We start from the raw sequence: 23036 nt of genomic DNA on the forward strand, positions 1-23036 counted from the left end.
AATTAATCTATGGAGGTCATCTAGATTTAAATCCCCTTCTCTTACATCAGGTTTTATAACCCAATTTTTAATATTTATCAGGTATATCTCTCATACTTAGTTCTTTTATAAAGGTTTCTCTCTTGGGTCTATTTAATATTAAAATATTAATTATTTACTTAAATATTCAGCAATTTTATTAGCATTCCTGAAACTCCATTGCGATTTTGATTGGAATTGTATGGAGCATAAGGATTTGGACATAATTGCTATCTTAGGAAATTGATTCCATCTACCCAAGAACATAAAATATATCTACATTTGCTCAAATCTCCTTTTATGTTTTTCAATACAATTTAAGAAACATCTCAATCAAATATGATATATAACTTCTGAGACTTATTTCCAGGCACCTTATATAGATTTAGTAGCTACTGTGAAAAATTTTTATTTCAAATTCATATTCTAACTAGTTATTACTGGTAAATAGATAAACATGAATATCTTATTTGGCAATTTTGCTAAGCCTACTTATTTTATTTGATAAACCTATTATTCATTTCTTTGTAGATTGCTTTGTGGAATATCCACAGGTAAATTTGTGGCCTACAAGAAAAAAATAATCTGTTTTGTCATTTTATTCAAATTCTCATGTGAGTTATATCTTTATTTTTTCTCATGCATTGGCTAATGCTCCTAATACAAAGTTTTTATTAATCCTGGCATTGATGTAAAAGATTCTACATTTTACTATTAAGTATAATATTCCTGCATTTTTTTTTTTTTTTTTTTTGGTATACACCTTTTATCAGGTTTGAGAAGCAACCAGGTTCTCAGGCAGGGCTGGTTGATAAGGTTCGTCTCCTACATGAGGCAAATCTGCCAAGACTAGGAGAGGTGGCAGTTTTACCTATGTGTAAAAACCAACACCATCAAGGAAAATGAAGAAATAGGGGAATATGTTTCAAATAAAAGAACAACATTAATCTATAGAAACCAATCTTAATGAAAGAGAGATAAGTGATTTACTAGATGGAAAGTTCAAAATAATGGTCATAAAGAGGTTCATTGAAGTCAGGAGAACAAGGCATGAACAAAATAAGAATTTCCACAAAGGCAGAAAATACTTTAAAAGTACCAAACAGAAATTATAGAGCTGAAGAATAAAATAACTGAACTAAAAATTTTAATAGAAAGTTTCAACAGAAAGCTAATCAAGATGAAGAAAGGATCAGTGAACTCAAAGACAGGGCAGAAGAAGTCATCCACTCAGAGAAGCAAAAATAAAGATGAAAGGAGTGAAGATTCCTTAAGAGACTTGTGGGCCACCATCAAGCAGACCAATTATGTGCATTACAGATCTCCAGATCCAGGAAGCCCAAAAAGTTCCAAAAAGATAAATTAAAGACCCATACTCAGACACATAATTAAATTGTCAAAAGTTAAAGACAAGGAGAGAATTTTAAAAGTAAAAGTGAGATGAGACTTGTTATGTACAAGGGAACCTCCGTAAGATTATCAGAGCATTTTTCAGCAGAAAACTTGAAGGTCAGAGGGAGTGGGGTGATACAAAAACAAAGTGCTAAAATAAAACAACCACCAACCTATAATACTCTACCCAGCAAAGCTGCCCTTTAGAACTGAAGGAGAGATAAAGATTTTCCCAGACAAACAAATGCTGAAGACGTTCAAGACCACTAGACTGCCCTTAAAAGAAATTAATATACAATGGGGAAAAGAATGGTCTCTTCAATAAATAGCTTTGGGGAAAGAAGACATCCACATACAAAAGAATGAAATTGGACTCCTGTATAACACCATACACAGAAATCAACTCAAAATGTATTAAAGACTGAAGCCATTAACTCCTAGGAAAAATGTAATAAGTATAATCTCCTAAACATTGGTCTTAGCAATGACTTATTGGATTGCCAACAAAGTCAACAAAAATAAAAGTAAACAAGTGGGACTACTTCAAAGTAAAAACCTTCTGCACAGCAGAAGAAATCATCAACAAAATGAAAAGGTAACCTATGAAACAGAAGAAAATCACAGATCTGGTAAGGGGTCAATATCCAAAATATGTAAGACACTTGTGCAAATCAATAGAAAAAAAAAAAAAACCCCACAAAATCTGCTTTAAAAATAAGCAAAGGATCTGAACAAAGATTTTTCCAAAGAAGACATACAAATGACCACTAGGTACATGAAAAAGTGCTCAACATCACTAATCATCAGAGACACGTAAATCAAAACCACAATGAAATATCACCTCACATCTGTAAGAATGGCTATTATCAAAATGACAAAAGACAAGTTCTGGCAAGGATGTGGAGAAAAGGTTACACCCGGGAATAGGATAGTGTCCCTATTCCATGACTTTATTTTCCAGGAGTCCTTATACCCTACTTCTAATGTTAGAAACAGAGCTTTGTGCCTTAACTCTGTAATTTTAAGATCATCTATAAATAATTTGCTCAAGTAATACATTTAAACTAAAGAACACTCAATTTCTAAATGTATACAGCTTGATTTGAACTTTGCTATTCACTAAGGTGACGTACCCATAATGATCTTTAGAAAATCATTTAGACATTTTTCCACTTATGTATGTAAACATTTCAAATACAAATCATTATATATGGTGTAATCCACATAAATCATTAAATGTGATAATTATGATGATGATGTTAGTAGCTAAATGGAAGACCTTTAGCTGACAGATGTGTGGTCATGCAGGTTTCTAAGTGTCGGAATTCCCTGCCACAGGAGAACACTGCTATTCTTCTCCATGGTCTTAGGATACTTAACATCATTCTCATCATCAGGGCTAGTTTTAAAGAATACCCTTACTAACTACTTCGTCAAGAATATTAAAACCAACAAATTTATAATGATTTACTTGCTATTTTTTTCTTTACGTCATTCTAAAAATTATGGTAAACAAACAGGAGTTGACATTTATTGAATTTTCAGAAGGGTATGCCTATATACTCTATTTGATAATACAGTAGTACATTATCTGTCTTTCATATTTTAATGGCATCATTAGCAAGCAAAATTCTCCCACCTGCCTATTTGCATTCTCACTTACTATAAATGAATCTGAGTTATTCTCTTACATCAGTCAAAGAAGCAATACATATACATACGTATATCCAAACATTACAGTAAATGTGTACTATGACTTTAAATTTTACCTTTCTATCTCTATGACTTTTTTTAGCAAAGAACTAAAACATATTATGGATCTAATTTGTCCATTTTCATTGCTGTGTCGTATTCTATTGTATCAGGATGCCACAAATTATCTATCCATTTTATCACTGATGGACATTTGTAGAACTTCTCAATTTCAGTTATTAAGAAAAAGAGTAATATGTACATTTTTGCATATATATCCTGGTGCACATGTACCAAAGATTTCTTAGTGTATAAAAATAAGAGTGCAATGAATACCTTAGGTTAAGCATTTTTACTTTAATTGCATAATGCCATACTGTTGCACAACGTTGTTTTACCAATGTATAATTCTATTATTAGTGTATAAAAATTTCAGGTGTTTCAGATCCTTTCCAAAATTAGTAACATCAGACTAACATTTATACTTCTATATTTATATAAAGATTTATTTCACTTACAATACACTTAACATTTTATAAATCCTTTTACTATTCTAATTTTAAATTTACCTTTACATTACATTGCTCTTTCCATTTCTACAACTGTGATTTCATTTACATTTATTCCTATTGCAGTGTATATTATACATGTACTTATTAATATTCCAGTACATTTTTTATAACTCTTCTTCCGCATGCCCCAAATAATTTTTTGTTACCAGCAAGTGTTATTATAGCAGAGATATTTCTTTTAATTGAACATTATCATGTCAGATGACTTTGAGAAAATATGATTAGGCAGGAGCATGTGGTAAGGGGAACTTCATCTATTTAACAATACCTAAAAGGATCCAATGGAAGCAATGTTGAAGTTAAAAGTGAACCTACAAGGTCTTCTATTCAGGGGTTTTCCCATAGAATACAGAAAATGTTTTCAAAACGTCTATTAAGCTAAAGGTTTTGCTTTTTTTAGAGAGAGTGTAAGGTACCACAGTAGTTTCAAGGCAATCTACCCTAGCTTGCTAGTCCAAAAACTGAAATTCATAGAAGTGAACTGAGGGAAAGAGAATTGAAATCACCATGACAAAACATCATGCCCTGATAACTTTGTACCTTAAGAAAAATCCAGCTTGCCATTAGAGTGGAAATAAAATAAATGATAAAGAGAAGGAGGAAGGTTGTCACCATTTTCATGGCCCTTTTATGGGTCTCTCCATTCATTCGGGTGGAGCTATAGATTCTTGGTATGCTTCACCAAGGAGAGAAATAAAAGCAGCAAAGGGGCCAGGGAGAGAAGGAACAGGATAACACAGATCAAGCTAAGAAGAACAAGGCTTTTAAGACAGAAAAGTTTACTTCCATCTAAATACAAAGTCGTGTTTCTCTCACGTCCTCTGTAGCTATTCACCCACAACTCACCAAGAGCGTCCCGCATCAGGAGGGTAACAGACAGTAAGAACAAAGAGCCCAGGAAAAGCACAAGAGCCACTCTGTTCATTCTCCACTTCAGCCAGATGAAAAAAACTGGGAGAAACTGATCACATTAAGAAAGACGAAAATGCTCAGGTAGGCGGCAAACCAGGTAGTTAAGCGATTCATTAGTGCCCAAAGAACACTTTCACTAGTTTGCCGGTGGCATACACGTGTGGAGATGCCATACTATAAATGAATCCAATAGTGTTACCCACAGCTGACTGATTCTGGCCACAGATAAACTGGTAAGGATGAAATCAGCTGATGAGACCTTCCCATTCTTGACCCATTCCATGCAGACTACCAGTCCAGTGAGCCCATTTCCCAGTATTCCTAAGATCAGTTCTCCTGTTGCCACTCCCAGAATGGAGACTTTCATTCCCACTGACATTTCAATGAAAATGTTTCTCATGTTGCGCCTCACTGACAACCGTATAGTTAAACAGTTACAAACTGACATTCACGATGCTTTCTTTAGTCTTTTCATCATAATTCCAGAAAGTACAGCCAAAATTGTCTTGTGTAATATAGTTACAGAGATCATCACAAAAAGAACAGTTCACTCTATTTATACTAAATTCCAGTGCTAAACAAAACAGTTCTGTTAACAGATACAAAGCTTCATGAATCTCTTTCTTATTACTTACAGTCAGTTGCTGTATAAGTTCCAGAGTAAACGCCGACGACATTCTCTTATCCTTGACACCGGCTGCAGTTCCCCATTTGCGCTAATGACCAAAAGGATGAAGTCAGGTATGTAAACATGCAAATATTAGAGAGACTGGTTTCCACTATTTCATATTTTCATCTCCCCTGAGCCATACACTTGAATTCAAATATTTTAGATTTTGAATAGGAATTGCTAGGGAAAAAATGTATATATTTCAGTCATTACTTGTCACTCATTAATAAGATCCTTCTGCCTATCAAGTATTTTTGTAGATGCAATATGATTTGTAGGAATAATTTAAGGAAATTATTTATAGTTCAAATTGTACAACCACATCCCACAACAAATAACTATAAATATTAGTATGTAATATTATGGGAGCTAAATCAGAAGTTACAAGCAAAATAGACTGGCAATATACATAAGGAGTCTACAAATGCTACAGAGCAGGATCAGTTACGGTTTTATGAAGAAATGAACATTCAGTGTGAACTGGAATTCTTTAAAATTTATGAAGAAATAGCGAATAGAATCCAAGACTGATGTAAGGACCTATACAAATTATCAACGTGACATGGACAAATTATACCATACTTCTAAATGGAGGACTTTCATTTTACAGTAGCTTATTGGCTTTTTCAATTGAAATGTGACTAAGTGCCATCCAAATTCCATGTCCTAAATTCCATGCTTTCCTCTTCTTTCTGGGCTATAGAGTGGCCACATTTCCCAGCCTCCCTTACAGATGGTTGTGGCAATATGACTGAAATCTGAACAATGTCATGTGAGTGTAAATTATGTGCACCATTTTATGGGTCTGTCCCCCCTGCAAAATCTCCCCGTGCACGTGCCTCCATATGCCTTTCTGCCCTGGACTGTCTGGAAAGGGGATGACTCCATGGCAACCTGAGAAGCCACATGTTAAAGACGGCAAGCTTTTGATCAACCTGAATTCTGGGTAACATCACAGAGAAGGCTCCTCAGACACATCAGTATTTGTCAAAGAGCAATACTAAGAGCATATATTGTGTATGACTCATTTTATGTTTTGGAGCCTATTTGTGGCAGCACTTTGTCTACCCAACCTAATGCAAAAATTGGAACTAAAAGTGAGATTTGTTTAGAAGCATTTGAATGGTGCAAAAATGAACAGATTTTGAAGGCTGGAAACATGCAGACCCCCATTACGCAGTGACAAACTCTTTCAAGATGTTACATACAACAACTTTGAGGCAGGCCACATTTAATGAGTTCATGGCCTTACTGGAAGTGGTTGATAAGAACTAAAATGGTATGCCAGGGTCATTCTCCAAAGCATTTATGAAAGTATATTAACAAGATGAGAAAGAAATAAACTGACTGACTTGCAAATAGAAAAAGAAGGGAAGAGTTCAGAAATTGTGTTTTGTAGAATTGTAAAATCTCACAGCTCTTAGGTCTGAAACAGTAATGACACTGAAGAAAAATCCCTATCAAAGGCCCATTTAGACTTTTCAGGTAAACATGAGACTATTTCTTACAGCAAAAGCAAAATCAAGGGAGGAAGCTTCTAACATAAGTCCATAGCTTCAGATGGCTTCTAGATAGCTGCCATTGAAGTGGGAGAAAGTGTCATGGAATATGTAAGCTAATTAATTGATTAATTACTCAGGTAACTAATTAAAGGAGACATTTACTTTTGTGTAAAGCAAATCTTTATGGACATCTTTGTATGTAGAACATGAAACTGACTGGAAGCAAATTTTTGCAGCGATTGTATTTGTCAAATAAATCACGAGTTTGACTTAATAAAAGCTGTGATATTTAAATGACTGACTTCCAAATATGTATTGGGACATAGCCTTGAAATCTGTACCTCCTTCAAGGGGGTATCCTCCCCAACATCCACTTCAGATGTCGCCAAGGAGGAGAATAATGAGGAACATTCAGAGGGTGGAACCTGGAGCCACAGAGAAGGATGGATAAGGAAGTTCACGACTACTCTTTTTTTGCCTAATTCCTTTCCACTTGGAACACGACATCAGCGTAGCCACATTATAAGTAAATGTTTGCTGTTTTCCCCATGGGCTCAAAGGAAGACCTTGTTTTCATGGAGTTAACCAAAGCTGAGGTGAGGGGGAGACATGGAAGCAGAAGAAGGGTGGAAAAGAACGAGTCCACATAGTTTTATATAATTGGAAATGGAAGATCCAGGGACTTAATGACTTCTGTGACCCTGAATACCTCTATTATTCTTTGAATTTTCAGGAAGGATAAATCATCTTATACTATTCTTCAGTCTCTATACCAGTACTTCAGTTGTCTTAAGTGACCAGTAATCAGTTTCTCCAAGTGCTGTCTAGTGTCTGGGTTGGTACTGGTACAGCAAAGTAGCAAAAGAAATTCTAGCTGAGGATACACAAGTGAGTTTTACAAATTGCACACTGGCATGTTATCTGTACCAGTCTTATCATCAGTAGGATGCATACAGTGTCTTCCTGGATACATTAATGTGCTTTGAATAGTAACTAGATTTAATCAGTGCTGGGTAAGATGTGGGATTTTTGAACAATGCTTTTCAGAACTAGACTGTAATCTGAAGGTTATGATCAAGGTCACATGTCTGAATAACTCATGAATGTACAGGTTGTGTATGAGGAAAAATACAGTGCTTACTAGTGAACATAGGTGATTATAGAAGTTAATGAAACGCATCATTTAAACACCAGAAATGTTATGTGATTATGGACGATCCATTATGATGTTACCCTAAGGGTATGAGTAATTTGTAAGTAAATATAAGTACCATTCCAAGCCTTCGGGCCTAGCCACCTATTTAACAGGTGAAACTCCATGCAGAAATGACAGAAGCCTCCATACCTAATCTGGATTTTTCATGGGTTTATGTGGGTGGAAATCTGATACTGTATATAGTATAATATGTACTGCAAAAAAAAAAAAGTATATATGTGTACGTATGTGTGTGTTTGCTTAACTGTGTACTTTCTGACACTTGCAATTGAAAGTCCTAAGACACAGGAAATCCATTGCCTGAGATTGTGATCCTTTAGGTTATGTTATTAATACGGAGACTTTATACCCAAACTGGCTTATGCAAGGAGATCATCCTGACCTAATTCTAGAGTTAATGTTACGAAATCAAAAGGGTAAGAGTCCTGGCCCAGATCACAAAGCAGACAAACCCGAGTTTTAATGCAGGCTTTAAGTGGTGCCTTAGGGCAAATTACATAATTTTACTTGGCTTCCTTCCTTCATTTTAAAATGAAAAGGTATGGCTTTCGTGTATGCCGTTAAAATAACTGTCTGGCATATGTATATATAAATGACCTGTTCCGGACCTACCAAGAGTTAAACTCTAAACGCTGAACACCATTTTTAAGCAGCAGACAGGAAGGGGCGGAGCGCCAGCGGCTGCCCGGTTCCCAGCACGGCTCGGGAAGAAGCTGCGGCTGCGGGAGGCGTAAAGTGTGGGCCCGGCGGCCACTTCGCCCCGGCCCCTCCCGGTCACGGCCGTCAGTCCGGGGCCCGCGGGTCTACGGACACCCTCGGCGCGCGAGCGGCGACACCAGGTCCATGGCCACCGCGGCGGCTCCGTCATCCTTGGCCCTGAGGGCCTCGACCCCGGCCGCGGCCCCCAGCTCGTATGGGGTCTTCTGCAAGGGGCTCTCCCGCACCCTGCTCGCCTTCTTCGAGCTGGCCTGGCAGCTGCGCATGAACTTTCCGTACTTCTACATCGCGGGCTCCGTGGTCCTCAACATCCGCTTGCAGGTACACTTTTAGCGCCCTGATGAAGCGGCTGGCCTGGCGGGCCTGCATGATGGCCGACTCCCAGGAGGCCCCGCGGCGCGGCGGAGCTGAGGGCGAGGAGGTCCGCTGTCTCGCGAGAGTGCCTGGGCGCCGTCCGCGGCTGCGCTCGCCGCTCGCAGCTCCCAGCCCGACTCCGGGACTGTCACCGAGACCCTGCCCAAAGAGGAGGAGGAAACTCGCGATTCCGGGAACGGGGAGCTTTTTAAGAAGCTGTGCGTCCTTGAAATAAAAACAGGACGAACGGGGTGCGTTGTAAAAAGGGAAGGCTACTAAAATTTACAAGACAGAAGTGTGCAACGAGCTCATGGTCCATTTTAATTTAATCCATCAATTTCGGGAGTGTGAGACTGGAATACAATAAGCAGGACGTTGAATGAGTAAGAAGCTGAAGATCTTGAGGATTTGCTGCGGAAGGCTTATATTTCTTCATCCCACACAAGAAAACAATGACAATCAGAAACTTTCAGTAGGAAAAAAAACTGTAGAGGAAACACAACCTTCAAATACAAAACAATGTAAAATGCTGCAGGATTTTGAACAGAGGGTTGGAGTGTAAGAAAGGGGCCTCTGTTTCAGGGTCCCTGTAAGTAGCATGCAGTTCAAGACCTTGGAGCCAAAGAGAAGGAAATCCAGTCATAGCACAAAGCTTGGCGATGTACTGACTAACGTTTAAATTATCATAATGCTGTTAATGCTGTTTATGTTTTTCATCTTTTTAAGAGAATGCTTGATTATGGTTACAAAGTTGAATGCAAATGTTATCAGCCTTCATGATGTAAAAGTACGGTTTACAAGTGAGGATGTGGGGCGGGGTAGGGGGGTTGAAAAGGTACATGGAATGGTAGTAGTCCTTATAAAGTGGGAAGATGAGAGATACAGTCTTCTGTCGACAGGTGAAGAGGGCATTTTATTATTTAAAGAGTAGCCATAAAGTTGCTAAAATAGTAATATAACTGTATGAAAGGAAGGAGAGGGAGAACAGCATGAGGTCAGTAAGAAGTGCCTAAGATGAGAGTTCAGGTGGAATGTCTCAAAAAGAAAAATGTTAGATTACCAGCTGTGTTGAATATAGAGTCAAGAGATTATTTTAGAGAGTCTGGAGACAAATTAGTCGTCTGCAAGTTTTTTTCTAATTAAGGGAGCAAAACTGAGGTAATTATGAACCCCAGGAAAAATAAAAAGCTTTTCAAGTACTACACCCGCTTAACTCAACCATGAATAACATTAGTCAGAAAGTCAGTCATAATTATGTAAACACAACACACATTATAACATTACTAGGTATCACTGTGGGGGAGTTGGAGAGGAGAGAGATGTGTATGTAATGGAAAACAAATCAAAATTTGATACAGAAAAGTTGATTTTAAAAAGCAGTATAACATTTGTTTAGAAGTACAATAAGAAACAGCTTAGAGTTAAAAGTGATTGTCTCTGAAGAAGGAAAATCTGGGATGGGCAGAGACCGGTGGAGGACTGCTGTTTTTCACTACCAGTCTTTTTGATTTTTCTTAGCCATGTGTGTAATGTATGTATCAGGCAGACCTGGGTTAAAATACAAACCAATTTTGTGGTCCAGGTGAGTCCATTAATCTGCCTAAACTCCAGTGTCCTCAATTCTATTAAATGAGAGTAAAACTACCCACCTTGAAAAGTCAGTCTGAGAATTAAAAATAAACCTGACTTAGTGCTTGACATATACACAATAAAGAATACTTGTTATAATAAAATATCTCATTAACTTGCAAATAAAACTTACAAACTCTCATATGGAGCCCCTGCTTTTCCAGTGGAGGGTTTTAGTCCTGAAGATTTGCAGGGTACTGACCCTCAAGATGTGGGGAAGACCCTGCAGGAAGATTTCATGTGAGACATTTGAGCTTAAAGGGACAATCATTTGCCAAGGTAAAGATTTAAACTACTTGTAGTATTCTGTATTCCACGCACTGTGTCCAACAAACAAGTGTACTCTAGAGTTGTAAAGTAAGTGCCCCTCTCCAGCACCCGCTGGCAGCCTCCTCCAGCACCATGTGTGGCTTTGGGTTATTGTCCTTCCTGCCCTTCATTTCTTATCTCCAGCCAAACTGGAGCACATCTTCCTCTTCCTGCTTGCACTTTCTTCTTTCTTCTGTAGTTTTTTGTTTTGTTTTTTTTTTTACTTTTTTCCCCCACTGTGGTCATTCTACCTGTGTTTTAAGGCTAAACTTAGACCACTTTTTTCATTAAGTTTTTCACAGATGCTCCTGACCATATTAGAGTTCTTTTTTTAATCTTTCTAAGAGATGTGTTAATATCAACCCATGCCATTTTCATAGGCTGCCTTATTTGTGCCTAATTGTGCATTAATTATCAAAATGTGACTTTAAACAATGTATCTGAGAAGACAGGTTTCCTGGACTGTCATCTTTTCCTTGGTAATTATGTATTGCTGTGAAAGCACAAGAACTAAAACATTTTGGTCTAAAATATTGGAAGTGCAATTGGACCGATGAGATAATGTGGTATTGCCAACAGGGTGACACACGGTGGGCATCCCTATTTCCTAGAAGCACTAATGTCCCAATCTAACACGAAAGAATGTGGCTGCCGTTAGCCTGGGAATGGTGACATGCTGGGATGCTCCGTTTGAGTGGCTAGTGAACATGTGCCTTCTTCAACCTTTTTCCCTAACATTAGTCTTTTGCTACACTGAAGAAACTAAGGCACTTCAGCGGATTTACTGTTACATCTTCCAGCTAGATTAGAAGCTCTCTGAGGGAAGATGCCGTATCCTATCAAATTTTACAGGCTGTAGTATCAGCAAGTTTATAGTAGGAACCTAAAGAAAGCTCCATGACTTACCATCTATTCTTCACCATTGCTCTTAAGACGAGATGCATTTTTTTCTCCTACAACTCAATGGAGCGTCCCACAGCAGAATACAAGATTTTTGCCTTGACCACTTATTACTGACCACTTTTTACTCTCATTTACAAGTAATTTTATCCCTCTTGGCATCCTTTCAAGTCACATCCATGAAGCCAAAGATTGGTTCCTTGCTCTATCCCCAGCCTAGAGAACTTTCTAATGCAAAGTAGATAAGTTAATAACTGTTGAATGAATGCCAGATTAGTTGGTTTTTCTGCACATAGCAATCAATAAAGGAAATAAAGATACATTTGCCCCTGATATTGAAGTCATCTACTTTATCACCCATAAACGGAGATTTTTCAGGCCATGATGACTTTTGACTGGTCCAGAGATATCTCAAACTTGAAGAAGCAAAGAGGTGGCATAATTATGATCAATAAAGGAAAAACTTGTTTATGCATTTAACTGACCAAAAAATGCTGGGGGATGGTGACTGTTACACTTTAAAGAGAAATAGTGATCATAGTAGCATATAACCTCACATTTAGGGGACAGGATTTTTTTTTTAAGAGTTTTCTTTAATTCGAGGTAAAAATACATGTGATTACTTTACTAAAAGCATATCATCACTATCAGCATTTTTATTTATTTTATTGAGTTTTTAATACTTACCAGAACTGTGAAAAGTCCTTTACTTACATTGTCTCCATAATTCTCATGTGTACCCTAAGATACTTTTGTCATTATTTTTCAGATAAGGAAACTAGGATTTAGTGAGGTTAAGTAACTTTCCCCAAGGTCATAGTAACTGGCCAAACCACAAGTGAATCTCAAGTTTATTCCTAATGATACATTTGATGAGGGATTCAGTGTTGTTTTTTTTTTTTTAATGTATAGATAACTCTGAATAATCCCATTGCTTTTCTCAAACAGAAATATTACCTGGGTAATACTTGATATCTTTTTTTAAAACATAATAACTGAGGGCCTTTTGTATTAGAATATAGCTTAACATGATCTGACATGTAAATTGAAGTATTGTATACTCTCTGATACCAAAAGTCATTTGGCTTATTTGCAGGGGACAGGGGTGAAGGGGATGGAGGAGACAGGGGAAAGAACATTTTCCCTAAGATGGAAAGAAAACACTTTCCTTTCTGTGACAGAATAGCGATCAGACATAATCATGAATTTTGAAGCTAATTCATTGCTGTCCTGGGGAGGCCTAATTGAATTTTTTGTTACAAAATTTTGCAGCCTAATTTTAATGGGGACTTTTCCTGGTGGAGTATCAGTGGCATCTGATTGAGTCAAGAAAGAAAGTAAGACTTAGGCATGGATGTAAAAGGGTAGGAATGGAAAGTTTAGAGATACAAGCACAAAGGAGAGGGAGAGGAAGTGTCAGAAACCTTGAACCTGAAAGGTGGTCTGACAAGTAGATTTCTTAGGTTCCGGGCAAGTGGACCAAGGGGAAAAAACCTGCAGTAACTATCAGAATTTCCAACAGCTGGATTGGATTGAGTCACATCAGTCCACTTCTTGGATTACCATGAGTGTGGGAACTTTCTTGCAATTTTAGCAAGAACACTTGATAACCTGTTGCCCAGCAGGATTACCACCAGCTCAGGTTTTGAATTTTTTTGCAGCTGAAGCCAAGTCCTCACTTTCCCCACTCCTTCAATACAAATCTCAGCAATGCTCTTGGGAGAACAGAAAGGCCAAAGAACATCCCTGAGTGCCTACAGCAAATGAAGAAACTGGAATTCTTAGTAAAGTACATCTCAGTTGCAGTATACCTGAGGGCATTCCTGCCAGTTTCTGTCCTAATTAGGGATCTGCAGTGAACATTACAAATTCTTGATTATCCTTATGTTTTCAAGCACCAAATATGTGGACTTAGTCTGGTGGTGGAGTACATCAATGAATACTAAAGAAAAATGGAGGACTTTCATATATTGAGTGAGGGAGAGTGGGCATAACTTTTCATATGAACCAAAATGAGGAAAAATCAATCATCACAGAATCGAAAGGCAAAAATAACTAACAAAATGCTGTACCTAGAATGTCTTGGCTCTGAAATCACTGGCACAGTAATAGACATGTCCGACAGGTAAAGAAACAAGAAGATGTTTAATCTGAAAAAAGCTATTTTTCAAAAGACTATTTTAGCTTTCAAATTGATAAAAAGAAAAAGCATCTCAAACTGAGGTCAAAGAGGAATGTAATTAATAGAAGCCTTAAAATTCAGAGGTCAGTTTAGATCTACACATGGAAGGTTATTTTTAAAACTAACTCATTTAAACAAGGGACCAAAAGTAGAGGTACTGACTGACATACAAGTTAAGAGAGTGCCTCTGTCTAAGGTTTAATTTCCAGAATATCTAAACAGCTCATACAACTTAGTAATAATTTTAAAAAAACCAATACAAAAACGGGCAGAAGTCCTAAACAAGCAATTCTCCAACGAAGACATACAAATGGCCAATAAGCTCATGAAAAAATGCTCCATATTGCTGATTATCAGAGAAATGCAAATCAACACTGCAATGAGGTATCACTTCACACCAGTCAGAACGGCCATCATTCGAAAGTCCACAAATGATAAATGCTGGAGAGGCTGTGGAGAAAAGGGAACCCTCCTACACTGCTGGTGGGAATGCAGTTTGGTGCAGCCACTGTGGAAAACAGTATGGAGATTCCTCAAAAGACTAGGAATAGACTTACCATATGATCCAGCAATCCCACTCCTGGGCATATATCCAGAGGGAACTCTAATTGAAAAAGATACATTTGCCCCAATGTTCATAGCAGCACTACATAAAAAGCCAAGACACGGAAACAACCTAAATATTCATCGACAGATGACTGGATAAAGAAGCTGTGGTATATTTATACAATGAAATACTACTCAGCCATAAAAAATAATAAAATAATGCCATTTGCAGCAACATGGATAGACCTAGAGACTGTCATTCTAAGTGAAGGAAGCCAGAAAGAGAAAGAAAAATACCATATGATACCACTCATATGTGGAATCTGAAAAAAAAAGAAAAAAGAGGACACTAATGAATTCATCCACAAAACAAAAACAGACTCACAGACATAATAAACAATCTTATGGTTACCAGAGAAGGTGGGTGGGAAGGGATAAATTTGGGAGTTTGAGATTTGCAAATGTTGGCCATTATATATAAAAATAGATTTCAAAAAGCTTCTTCTGTATAGCACTTGGAACTATATTCAGTATCTTATAATAACCTTTAATGAAGAAGAATATGAGAACAAATCTACATTCTATGTATGTATATGCATGAATGGGACATTGTGCTGTACACCAGAAATTGACACATTGTAACTGACTGTACTTCAATAAAAAAGGGGGGGATTGCCTTTGTCTCATGAACTTGTATCTACATTGGTGTCCCTCCAAATTACTAAAATTGAAAATAATGCATCTGTCACCTCTTGATTTTTTTTCTGCAAATAATTGCCCTCCAAAAAAATCATCTTTTTTTGAATTGATCAAACCAAGCATCTGATCCATTTTTCAAATAAAAGTTTATCCTGGGCAATCCACAGGGCACAGTTCGCCATAGACAGCATTAACCAGTGTCACAGGTGAGTGGACTAGTGAACGAATGGATTTTGCCCATGCCCTCCTGAGCCCCTGGCTCAGAGGACATGAGATTGGTCAAAGCAGCAGACAAAATACCTGAGCCATCAGAGATTTCACACTGTCCCACTCTGATATCTGTATTGTTCCATGCAGATTTCCACTGGGAGCTTTTCCTTCCGTAAACTTCAAGACATGACTTAAACACTTAAATATCTTTCTAGTTTAAGTTCTAGGCCTAGGGCAGGGCTCAGGCACAAGCCTCTTTTGACATTAGAAACAGGTTTTTATTTGCAACCCTCCTGGTCTCAGGTATGGGCAAACTGAAAAAAATAAAACTAGTTACATCCAAGACTAGAAAAAGTTTATTTTAGGGGGAAGCGATCAGCATTGATAATTAGTTTATGTCCTCAGTAATTTGGTCCCAGAATAGGATCCAGTTCTCTCCAGATTGCATGGGATTAGGTAAGGATGTGACAGTAGTAGCTTTTCTTGGATCGTGTCTGGGGTCTGTAACACAGGTTCTTGTTATGGCAAAGGGAGGCACAGAGCTTAATCTCTAAATGCCATTTTAATAGGGAGAACACAATAAATCCATCAGTAGTCACTGCCTGGCCTTTAACCCAGCCTTCATCCTTCAACACTCATTTTCAGTGCTTCTATGATCAGGATATAGGCCCCCTGCTTCTTACAGCTTCATCTCTCCAAAATTAGTACATGAGAAGTGAGGACTTAATCCTAATGAGACATTTACTGCTAAATTCCACTCCTGAGAACCAAGGGCTTAGACATAGCTGTTTAAATCTTTTGTCATCTTGGTCATTAAAGAAAAGTTTAGTAACATTGAAATATAAAGCTAAAAACTAAAACTATGCTTATTTCTAACCACAAAGTAATTTTTAACCTTTTTTTTTTTTTTTTTTTTTTTTTTTTTTTACTGAAAGGGATACGTTCTAAAGCAAATCATCCTTGATATTAAACCTAAATATAGCTAGTGTGATTAGAGTTTCCTAAAACAAGATAATCCCAGTGACAATTTTTAAGAAATTTTTTCCTTCAGTTTTATTGAGATATAGTTGACATACATCACTGTATAAGTTTAAGGTGTACAGCATAATGACATATACACTGCAAAATAATTACCACAATAACTGTAGTTAACATCCATTATCTCGTATAGCCACCCCAAAAGGGTCTTTTTCCTTGTGATGAGAACTTTTACGATCCGCTCTCTAGCAACTTTCAAATATACCACACAGCAGTGTTAATTATAGCCATCACATTGTACATTACTTCTCCAGCACTTACTCATTTTATAACTGGAAGTCTGTACCTCTTGACCTCCTTCACCCAATTCCTCCACCCCCATCCAGAAAATTCCTTGTGTAGTGTCCAAAATAATGAATGCAGTTTAGAAATCTAAATCTTTATATTGGTCAGGATATACATATATTAACATCATCATCATGAGTACATTAGATTTTTTTTCATTTTTCAGTTTTATCAGGTAGATTTCTTACAGTTTGCGCACATACAATATACTGCATGTAAAAACATATACACAATATATGGCACTTTTTTTTTAATTTACATATAGGGCGAGTATATTAGATTGTCATGAATACATAGCACAGTTCCCTGGAGTAAGAATATACTTTACAAAGTCCTTATGGTTCTTATATTCTTCCTAGTACCAGACTGATCTACTGCTCCATCAAAATTAACTTATAACCCACATATTTTCAACAATTTATTTTCTAGTTAGTGTTTGGTTTTTTTGTTTGCTTCTACTATCGAAAAAGTATGGCAATCGTAAATCGTAACAAAGATTTCCTCATTATTTATGGTTTTTTGAAATATGTTTACAATTTCAATCTCTAAAATCACTAGTAAAATTACAAACTGTCATATTCAACGTTGTAATATCATTAGCAAGTGCAATTCTGCCACATGCTAGCCTTAAGAAGGATATACATTTTCAGCTGCTGTGACTTAATTATTATAAAAGTCAACTCAGCACTATATATTATACACAAACATGTCTAAAACTTTTACAGATGGCTGATATTCTCTTGTAAACTTCCCTTGATGTTTTTATCTCTGGTGAGTTCATTGTTTTTAATCGTCCCTGACCAGGGACATTACTGTTCACATAATCCTTACACACACACACACACACACACACACACAAATTTGGTGTCAAAGTATGACTTTGATCCTTGTAAAGTAGACATATAAGTATCATTCTACACTGAGGGATAATTACTCAATTCCTTTTTATAAATTCAGTTGATTTTTTTCTCATTCTACAAAGATAAGTGTTTATTCTAGCTTGCACTCCTAATGATATAGCCTAGTCCTCTGTTCTAAAAGTCGTCTGCTGTTCTAAGATTCTGTGCTTCTAGTATTCTTATTCCTTGATTTATTTTAACTTAATATTGTACAAATATTTCACTTACTCCACCTTGGAAAGGATTTTCATTTCTAAATAATCCTGGGGTTTTTTCCTTACTTATGACTATAGCAAATATTTTCTAGCACACGTAAAATTAATACATACTGTATTATATATTTTATATGCACAGTTTCTTGTTACTAAAAAGCATTGTGATGACAATGATGCTTGCTTTTTAAAAAATCTACTCATCTAGGTGAGTTGATTGTTAGTTTATAAGCCATTCTAGGGAAAGTTTGTGATGCTCAATGTATCTAAAAGAATTCAGTGAGGAGAACAGAAGTTAAAATGGATCTTCAGTGTTTCTTCACTAATTCAGTTCTCTTGGAACACAGAAAATTTTGGAAGAGTCTATGAAGCTAAAGGTTTCACTCTTTTCAGGTGACAATTAAGATACCACAGTAGTCCTAAGGCATTTTGTCTCAGCTTGCTGTTTCCCAAAATTAGGGTAAATGAGTGGCCTGAAGGAAAAACAATTGAAGTTAACATGACAACCAAGTTGACCTGATGCTTCTGCAGTATAATGAATGCCCAGCCCACCGATAGAATGGAAGAAAAGTGGACCAAGAAGAGTAGGAGGAAAGAAATTATCATTCTCATGGCCCTTCTATGGGCCTCTGTGCTGAAGTCCCTAGAGCTGGGGTTCAGCTTCAAAATCTTGGTGTGTCTTCTCAAGGAGATGAATAAAAGAAGCAGTGAGGTCACGGACACAAGAAAGGGCATTAAGCAAATCAAGCTGTAAACAATCAACCCATTAAGATACAGAGTTTTCATTTTGCCCGAGGACGCAGTTGAGTTTCTTTGATCTATTTTATAGATACTAGTCCAGGATTCACCAAACGAATGTATTAATTTAGAGTTGAAAACCAGTAAGAACAAAGACCCCAGCAGAAGGACAAGTACCACCCTGTGAATTCGCCAGCGCAGCCAGGTGAAGCAGGGGTGGGAGAAACTGGCTATTTGTAAGAAGTAGAAAACACTTAGGCAGGTAGCGCACCAGGTAGCTAGGTGATTGGACAATGTCCAAAAAATGCCAACAATACTTATTAAATGTTTATCAGTGGCATAGAGATGTGACCAAAACAACATTAAAAATGATTCAAACAGCGTTATCCAAAGCTGACTGATTCTGGAGATAGCCAGGCCGGTGAGGATGCAGTCGACTGATGAGAACTTGTTCCTCTTCACCCAGCCAATGCAGTTAACTAGTACAATGAACCCATTCCCCGACGTTCCAATTATGACTTCTCCTATTATGGCTGCCAGAAGAGCATTATCAATTCCAGATGGCATCTCTATAGAAAGAATCCGGAAAGCAAACACTATTTTTCTTTTTCTTTTTGCTGTCAAAACGTTGTAGAATGATATCCAGTTTGACACTTTTCTCTTTTATACTAAAAAGTGCTCAGTGAAACTCCAATACTATCTCACTTGTTTTCATGAAGAGCTTTCTCTTTTATTCCAGCCATAGGTTTGAAACTTGTGCGAGGAGATGCAGCTTCACAGCTCTTAATGACAAACTTTTAACATTACTTTCAAATGGCTACTGATTTCCAAATTAAACAGTAAACGTGTCCACTCATCCTGGGCACTGACAGCAATTTTCCACTTGTGAGGACACCTGGAAACGTCAGGTGCGCAAACATGCAAATGTGAGACGGACTTCTTTACACTGATTTGTATTTTCTTTTTCAACTGAAACTCAGTACCATTTGGATTCAAGTTTCTTCATTTTAATAGAATTCTCTAAGAATAACCTCTGCAACACAGGCACGATTTATCAATTTCCTTTAATAAAATCTGTAACATTTCACATAATGTTATACATGAAACAAGAGTGACAAAGGGAAGCAACATCAAGGAGCTCACAGAGTAGTGGGAAAAGCAACATTAAATAAATGATTACTATTGAATATGACAAAAGTTTGACCAAAATGCAATTATAACACTGAGGAGGAGGGTGCTACAAAATCTGCAGTCAGTAGTTACTTCTAGTTTCCTGGTGATAGTGACAATGGGCTTAGGTCTTGAAGCTTTGTAGGATTTCTTGAAGAAATAGGTAAAAAGGAAAATGATTTTCCAGAATGATGTAAAAGCATATGGAAATGAACCAAATTCACATCTGATTAGCTGAGCTATTACTCTGAATTTTGGAGCTTTGTTTCCAATAAGTTACTGCCTACGTGATTCTCAGTAAGCTATTGTCAGCGGGGAGGGAAAAAAATAGTAAGAAAAAAAATAAGGTAGAAAAAAAAAATGGCAGGGGCTGGATGGGTAGGAGGGAGGTTCCCCTTTTCATTAATTCTCCATTTGGTTAAATTCTTTGTCTCATAAAAACTAATTTATAGCAAAAATATATTTTAGCTTGGTTATTTTGCTTCAACAAGCAGGTAGTGATCTACCTTGACTGCAAACTGGAGTTACCTAGGGAACTTTAAATATATATAAACCTATCTATCTCCTAAGGGGGGAGGGTATAGCTTAAGTGGTAGAGCACATGCTTAACATACACAAGGTCCTGAGTTCAATCCCAAGTACCCCCTCTAAAAATAAATAAATAAGTAAACCTAATTACCTTCCCCCCAAATAATAAAAAATAAAAATAAATAGACATTAAAAAAAATGCCCAGGCAAAAATCTGTGTACCCACAAGCTGCCAGTCTATGAAGGTTCTCCAGGAACAAGACAGGATTTTGCCCACTGTCCTCTGACAATGCATTCATTCCCTATTCTGCCAGTTTTGACTCTGGTTGACAAATTAACAGTTTCATGTCAATCTCAGCCTCTCGATAGTGATGTTGTTGGCCAGGGATGCCTGAGACCTCACCGGGGCCCAAACGACTGTGGGAGCCTTGCAGACATTTTCCCACCAGAGCCGGAATTGTGGCTGGACCGGCCCTTGTGGTCCTTTGTGATTACAAGTCCCACCTCAGCAAACAACCATTAGGGAGCTTTTAAAAAAAACAAGGCTTATTACTCACAGGTCCTGGAGGGTACACGGTACAGTCAGGGGCACATAGTGGTCACAGGGAGAGAGAGAGAGAGAAGGAAAGCACAGACCTGGGGTTTAGGGTCTTTACTGGGGTTTAGGGTAGGGTGTCTAGAGACTTGTGGTTTCACTCTTTATGGGCGAATCTTAAAAGTAAGAGTGGGAATTAGGGCTTGGGAAGGGAAAAGGGGGGGTCCCTTGAGGGAACGGTCAGTTATCTAGGTTACCTGGGATTTTTCTAAAAGGGGAACTTCACGGGTGGGGGTCAATCTGGATCCTTATCCAGGCGTTTTACTAGTAGCTGTGTCAGACAGCTGGCAATGTATCTGTTCAGGATGGACGTGTTTGAAATGGATGCCTTGGCAATCAAAAGCTTATTGTCAGGCACTTACACCACACAACCGTAGCCACCTAGGCAACCACATTCGCTCCGTGAGGGGAGGGACTACTTTTCTGTTGCTGTTGTCCACTGATCTTTCTATTTCCAGTTCCTAGAACAGGGAGGGCCTGGCAAATGGTAGGCCTTCAATAACTATTTGTCAAGTCAGTGGGTGCTGAGCTGGTTGGTAATTCTACAGGGAACACATAAAAGAGAAAAGAAATAAGACTTGACTGTGAAGCTAATATTAGAGCAAAAAAAAAAAAATGGTAACCCCTTAAAACCAGAGACAATTTTATAACCTGTGTATGAATTCTTGAGAGATTTCTGTGCTAACCTTGAAATAACCAACTGCTTCCTTGTTCAAATCAGAACTGCCTTTATATGCTTTATTCTTAAAATGGTTGATTTATTCACGGTAAGGAAAGAGCGTTATTGTATGTATCAATAAAAGGAATGTTGTTACAAAATGCCTGGTCAGATAATGATTAAATTTATCTGTAGGTTTTAGTAAGAATCCAAAGTAATTAGTCTAAACATACAACGATGACTATAATTGAAATCAGAAAACTTATGAACATTGATTTTATAATTATCAGTAGAAAGAATGGCGTTTCCTCCAAGAAATAGAGAGAAAATACATTCCGAAGTCCACTTTTGCCTATCCTGATTTCTGGAGTGATACTGAGTAACACTAATGTAGTTAACAAACTACTGCTTATGTAACTATAAACATGGTGATTCAACTGAAGATCTTATGAATTCCTATCATTAATACTATCTTTTTTTGGCCTGAATTCTTCCTGTTTCTTCCCCGAGTCTGCTACATCACCAGTGAGCTTTCTATACTTCTCTTTCTGTTTTCTTTCCCCTCCCTGAGCCCGCACTTTTAGCTCTCCCGATAATCTCAGAAGCCAACAACAAATACTCCCCTAGTGATGCTCTCACTGATCCTATTAATGGCAAGATTTTCCGTTTATTTGCAATCAAAGAAACAGCCCTCCAGTTCTCTTTGAATCACAACATCAAACTTTAATTTATTGAACTCAACAACTCTTTTGCTAGTCACTAACTAAAGTACTGGCCTTTGTGATTTTTTTCTTAGGTGGAAGAGAACTTTAATGTTTCTTTGACAGTTCCCTAGGCCAAGAAGCATTCGGCCGGGGTCACACTGAAGGGATAACCATTTCATCTTTCACACCTGGAAGATGTTTGCCCAGTTTAATCACTGCTGTCTATGAACATTTCTTGTTTCATGGTAGGTTTCTGTTTCACTTAGCATATTCCTTTCATTTTTGTAACTGAGGGCTACAGGATTTTTCTTCCCACAAATCCTTAAAGGACAAATATATCCCCTGGTTCTTCCCCATGACAAACCTAAAACAGTCTAATTTACCAACCTCAGTCCCCACACTGGCAAGCATTAGCATCTCATGCTCAAAATAAGCATGTCTGTGCATTTTTTAGTCTTCTGAGGCTGCATTTATATTGGTGCCCAAGGAGACAAAAAGGCTTGCCTATTTATGTTCCTCAAATTCATCACATTTTCAGATCAATTTGTTTTTGTGAGGCTTGGTCTTAAAGTCCTGAATAGGACGTAGGTTGCTCTAGACAACATATTCAGTGTCTTAAATGACAGAACTGGGAATGACTGTGTGATGATGCAAATGCCCCTTAAAGGATGTCCCTGGCTCAGAGGACA

General features: G+C 37.5%; 2 protein-coding genes and 1 pseudogene across 2 annotated transcripts; 1 reads left to right on the forward strand and 2 right to left on the reverse strand.

Annotated features, from left to right (window-relative positions):
* Nucleotides 1-4123: 4123 nt before the first annotated feature.
* Nucleotides 4124-5263, reverse strand: LOC105062338 (taste receptor type 2 member 42-like; annotated as a pseudogene).
* Nucleotides 5264-8670: 3407 nt separating this feature from the next.
* On the forward strand, nucleotides 8671-10816 carry SMIM10L1 (small integral membrane protein 10 like 1). Its single transcript, XM_074357914.1, has one exon. It carries the CDS (start codon nucleotides 8818-8820, stop codon nucleotides 9022-9024), a length of 207 nt encoding a protein of 68 aa, XP_074214015.1. The 5' UTR covers nucleotides 8671-8817; the 3' UTR covers nucleotides 9025-10816.
* A 6836-nt stretch (nucleotides 10817-17652) lies between these two features.
* On the reverse strand, nucleotides 17653-21662 carry LOC105062222 (taste receptor type 2 member 42-like). The gene has a single exon (XM_074357465.1). It carries the CDS (start codon nucleotides 19257-19259, stop codon nucleotides 18318-18320), a length of 942 nt encoding a protein of 313 aa, XP_074213566.1. The 5' UTR covers nucleotides 19260-21662; the 3' UTR covers nucleotides 17653-18317.
* Nucleotides 21663-23036: the final 1374 nt, after the last annotated feature.

The sequence above is a fragment of the Camelus bactrianus genome, chromosome 34 (assembly GCF_048773025.1).
Source record: "Camelus bactrianus isolate YW-2024 breed Bactrian camel chromosome 34, ASM4877302v1, whole genome shotgun sequence".
In the NCBI taxonomy this organism is placed as follows: Eukaryota; Metazoa; Chordata; class Mammalia; order Artiodactyla; family Camelidae; genus Camelus; species Camelus bactrianus.

Excerpts from the sequence above, each read along its gene's own strand:
- SMIM10L1 (XM_074357914.1), top strand. The coding sequence starts at position 8,818 with ATGGCCACCGCGGCGGCTCCGTCATCCTTGGCCCTGAGGGCCTCGACC.
- LOC105062222 (XM_074357465.1), bottom strand. The coding sequence starts at position 19,259 with ATGCCATCTGGAATTGATAATGCTCTTCTGGCAGCCATAATAGGAGAA.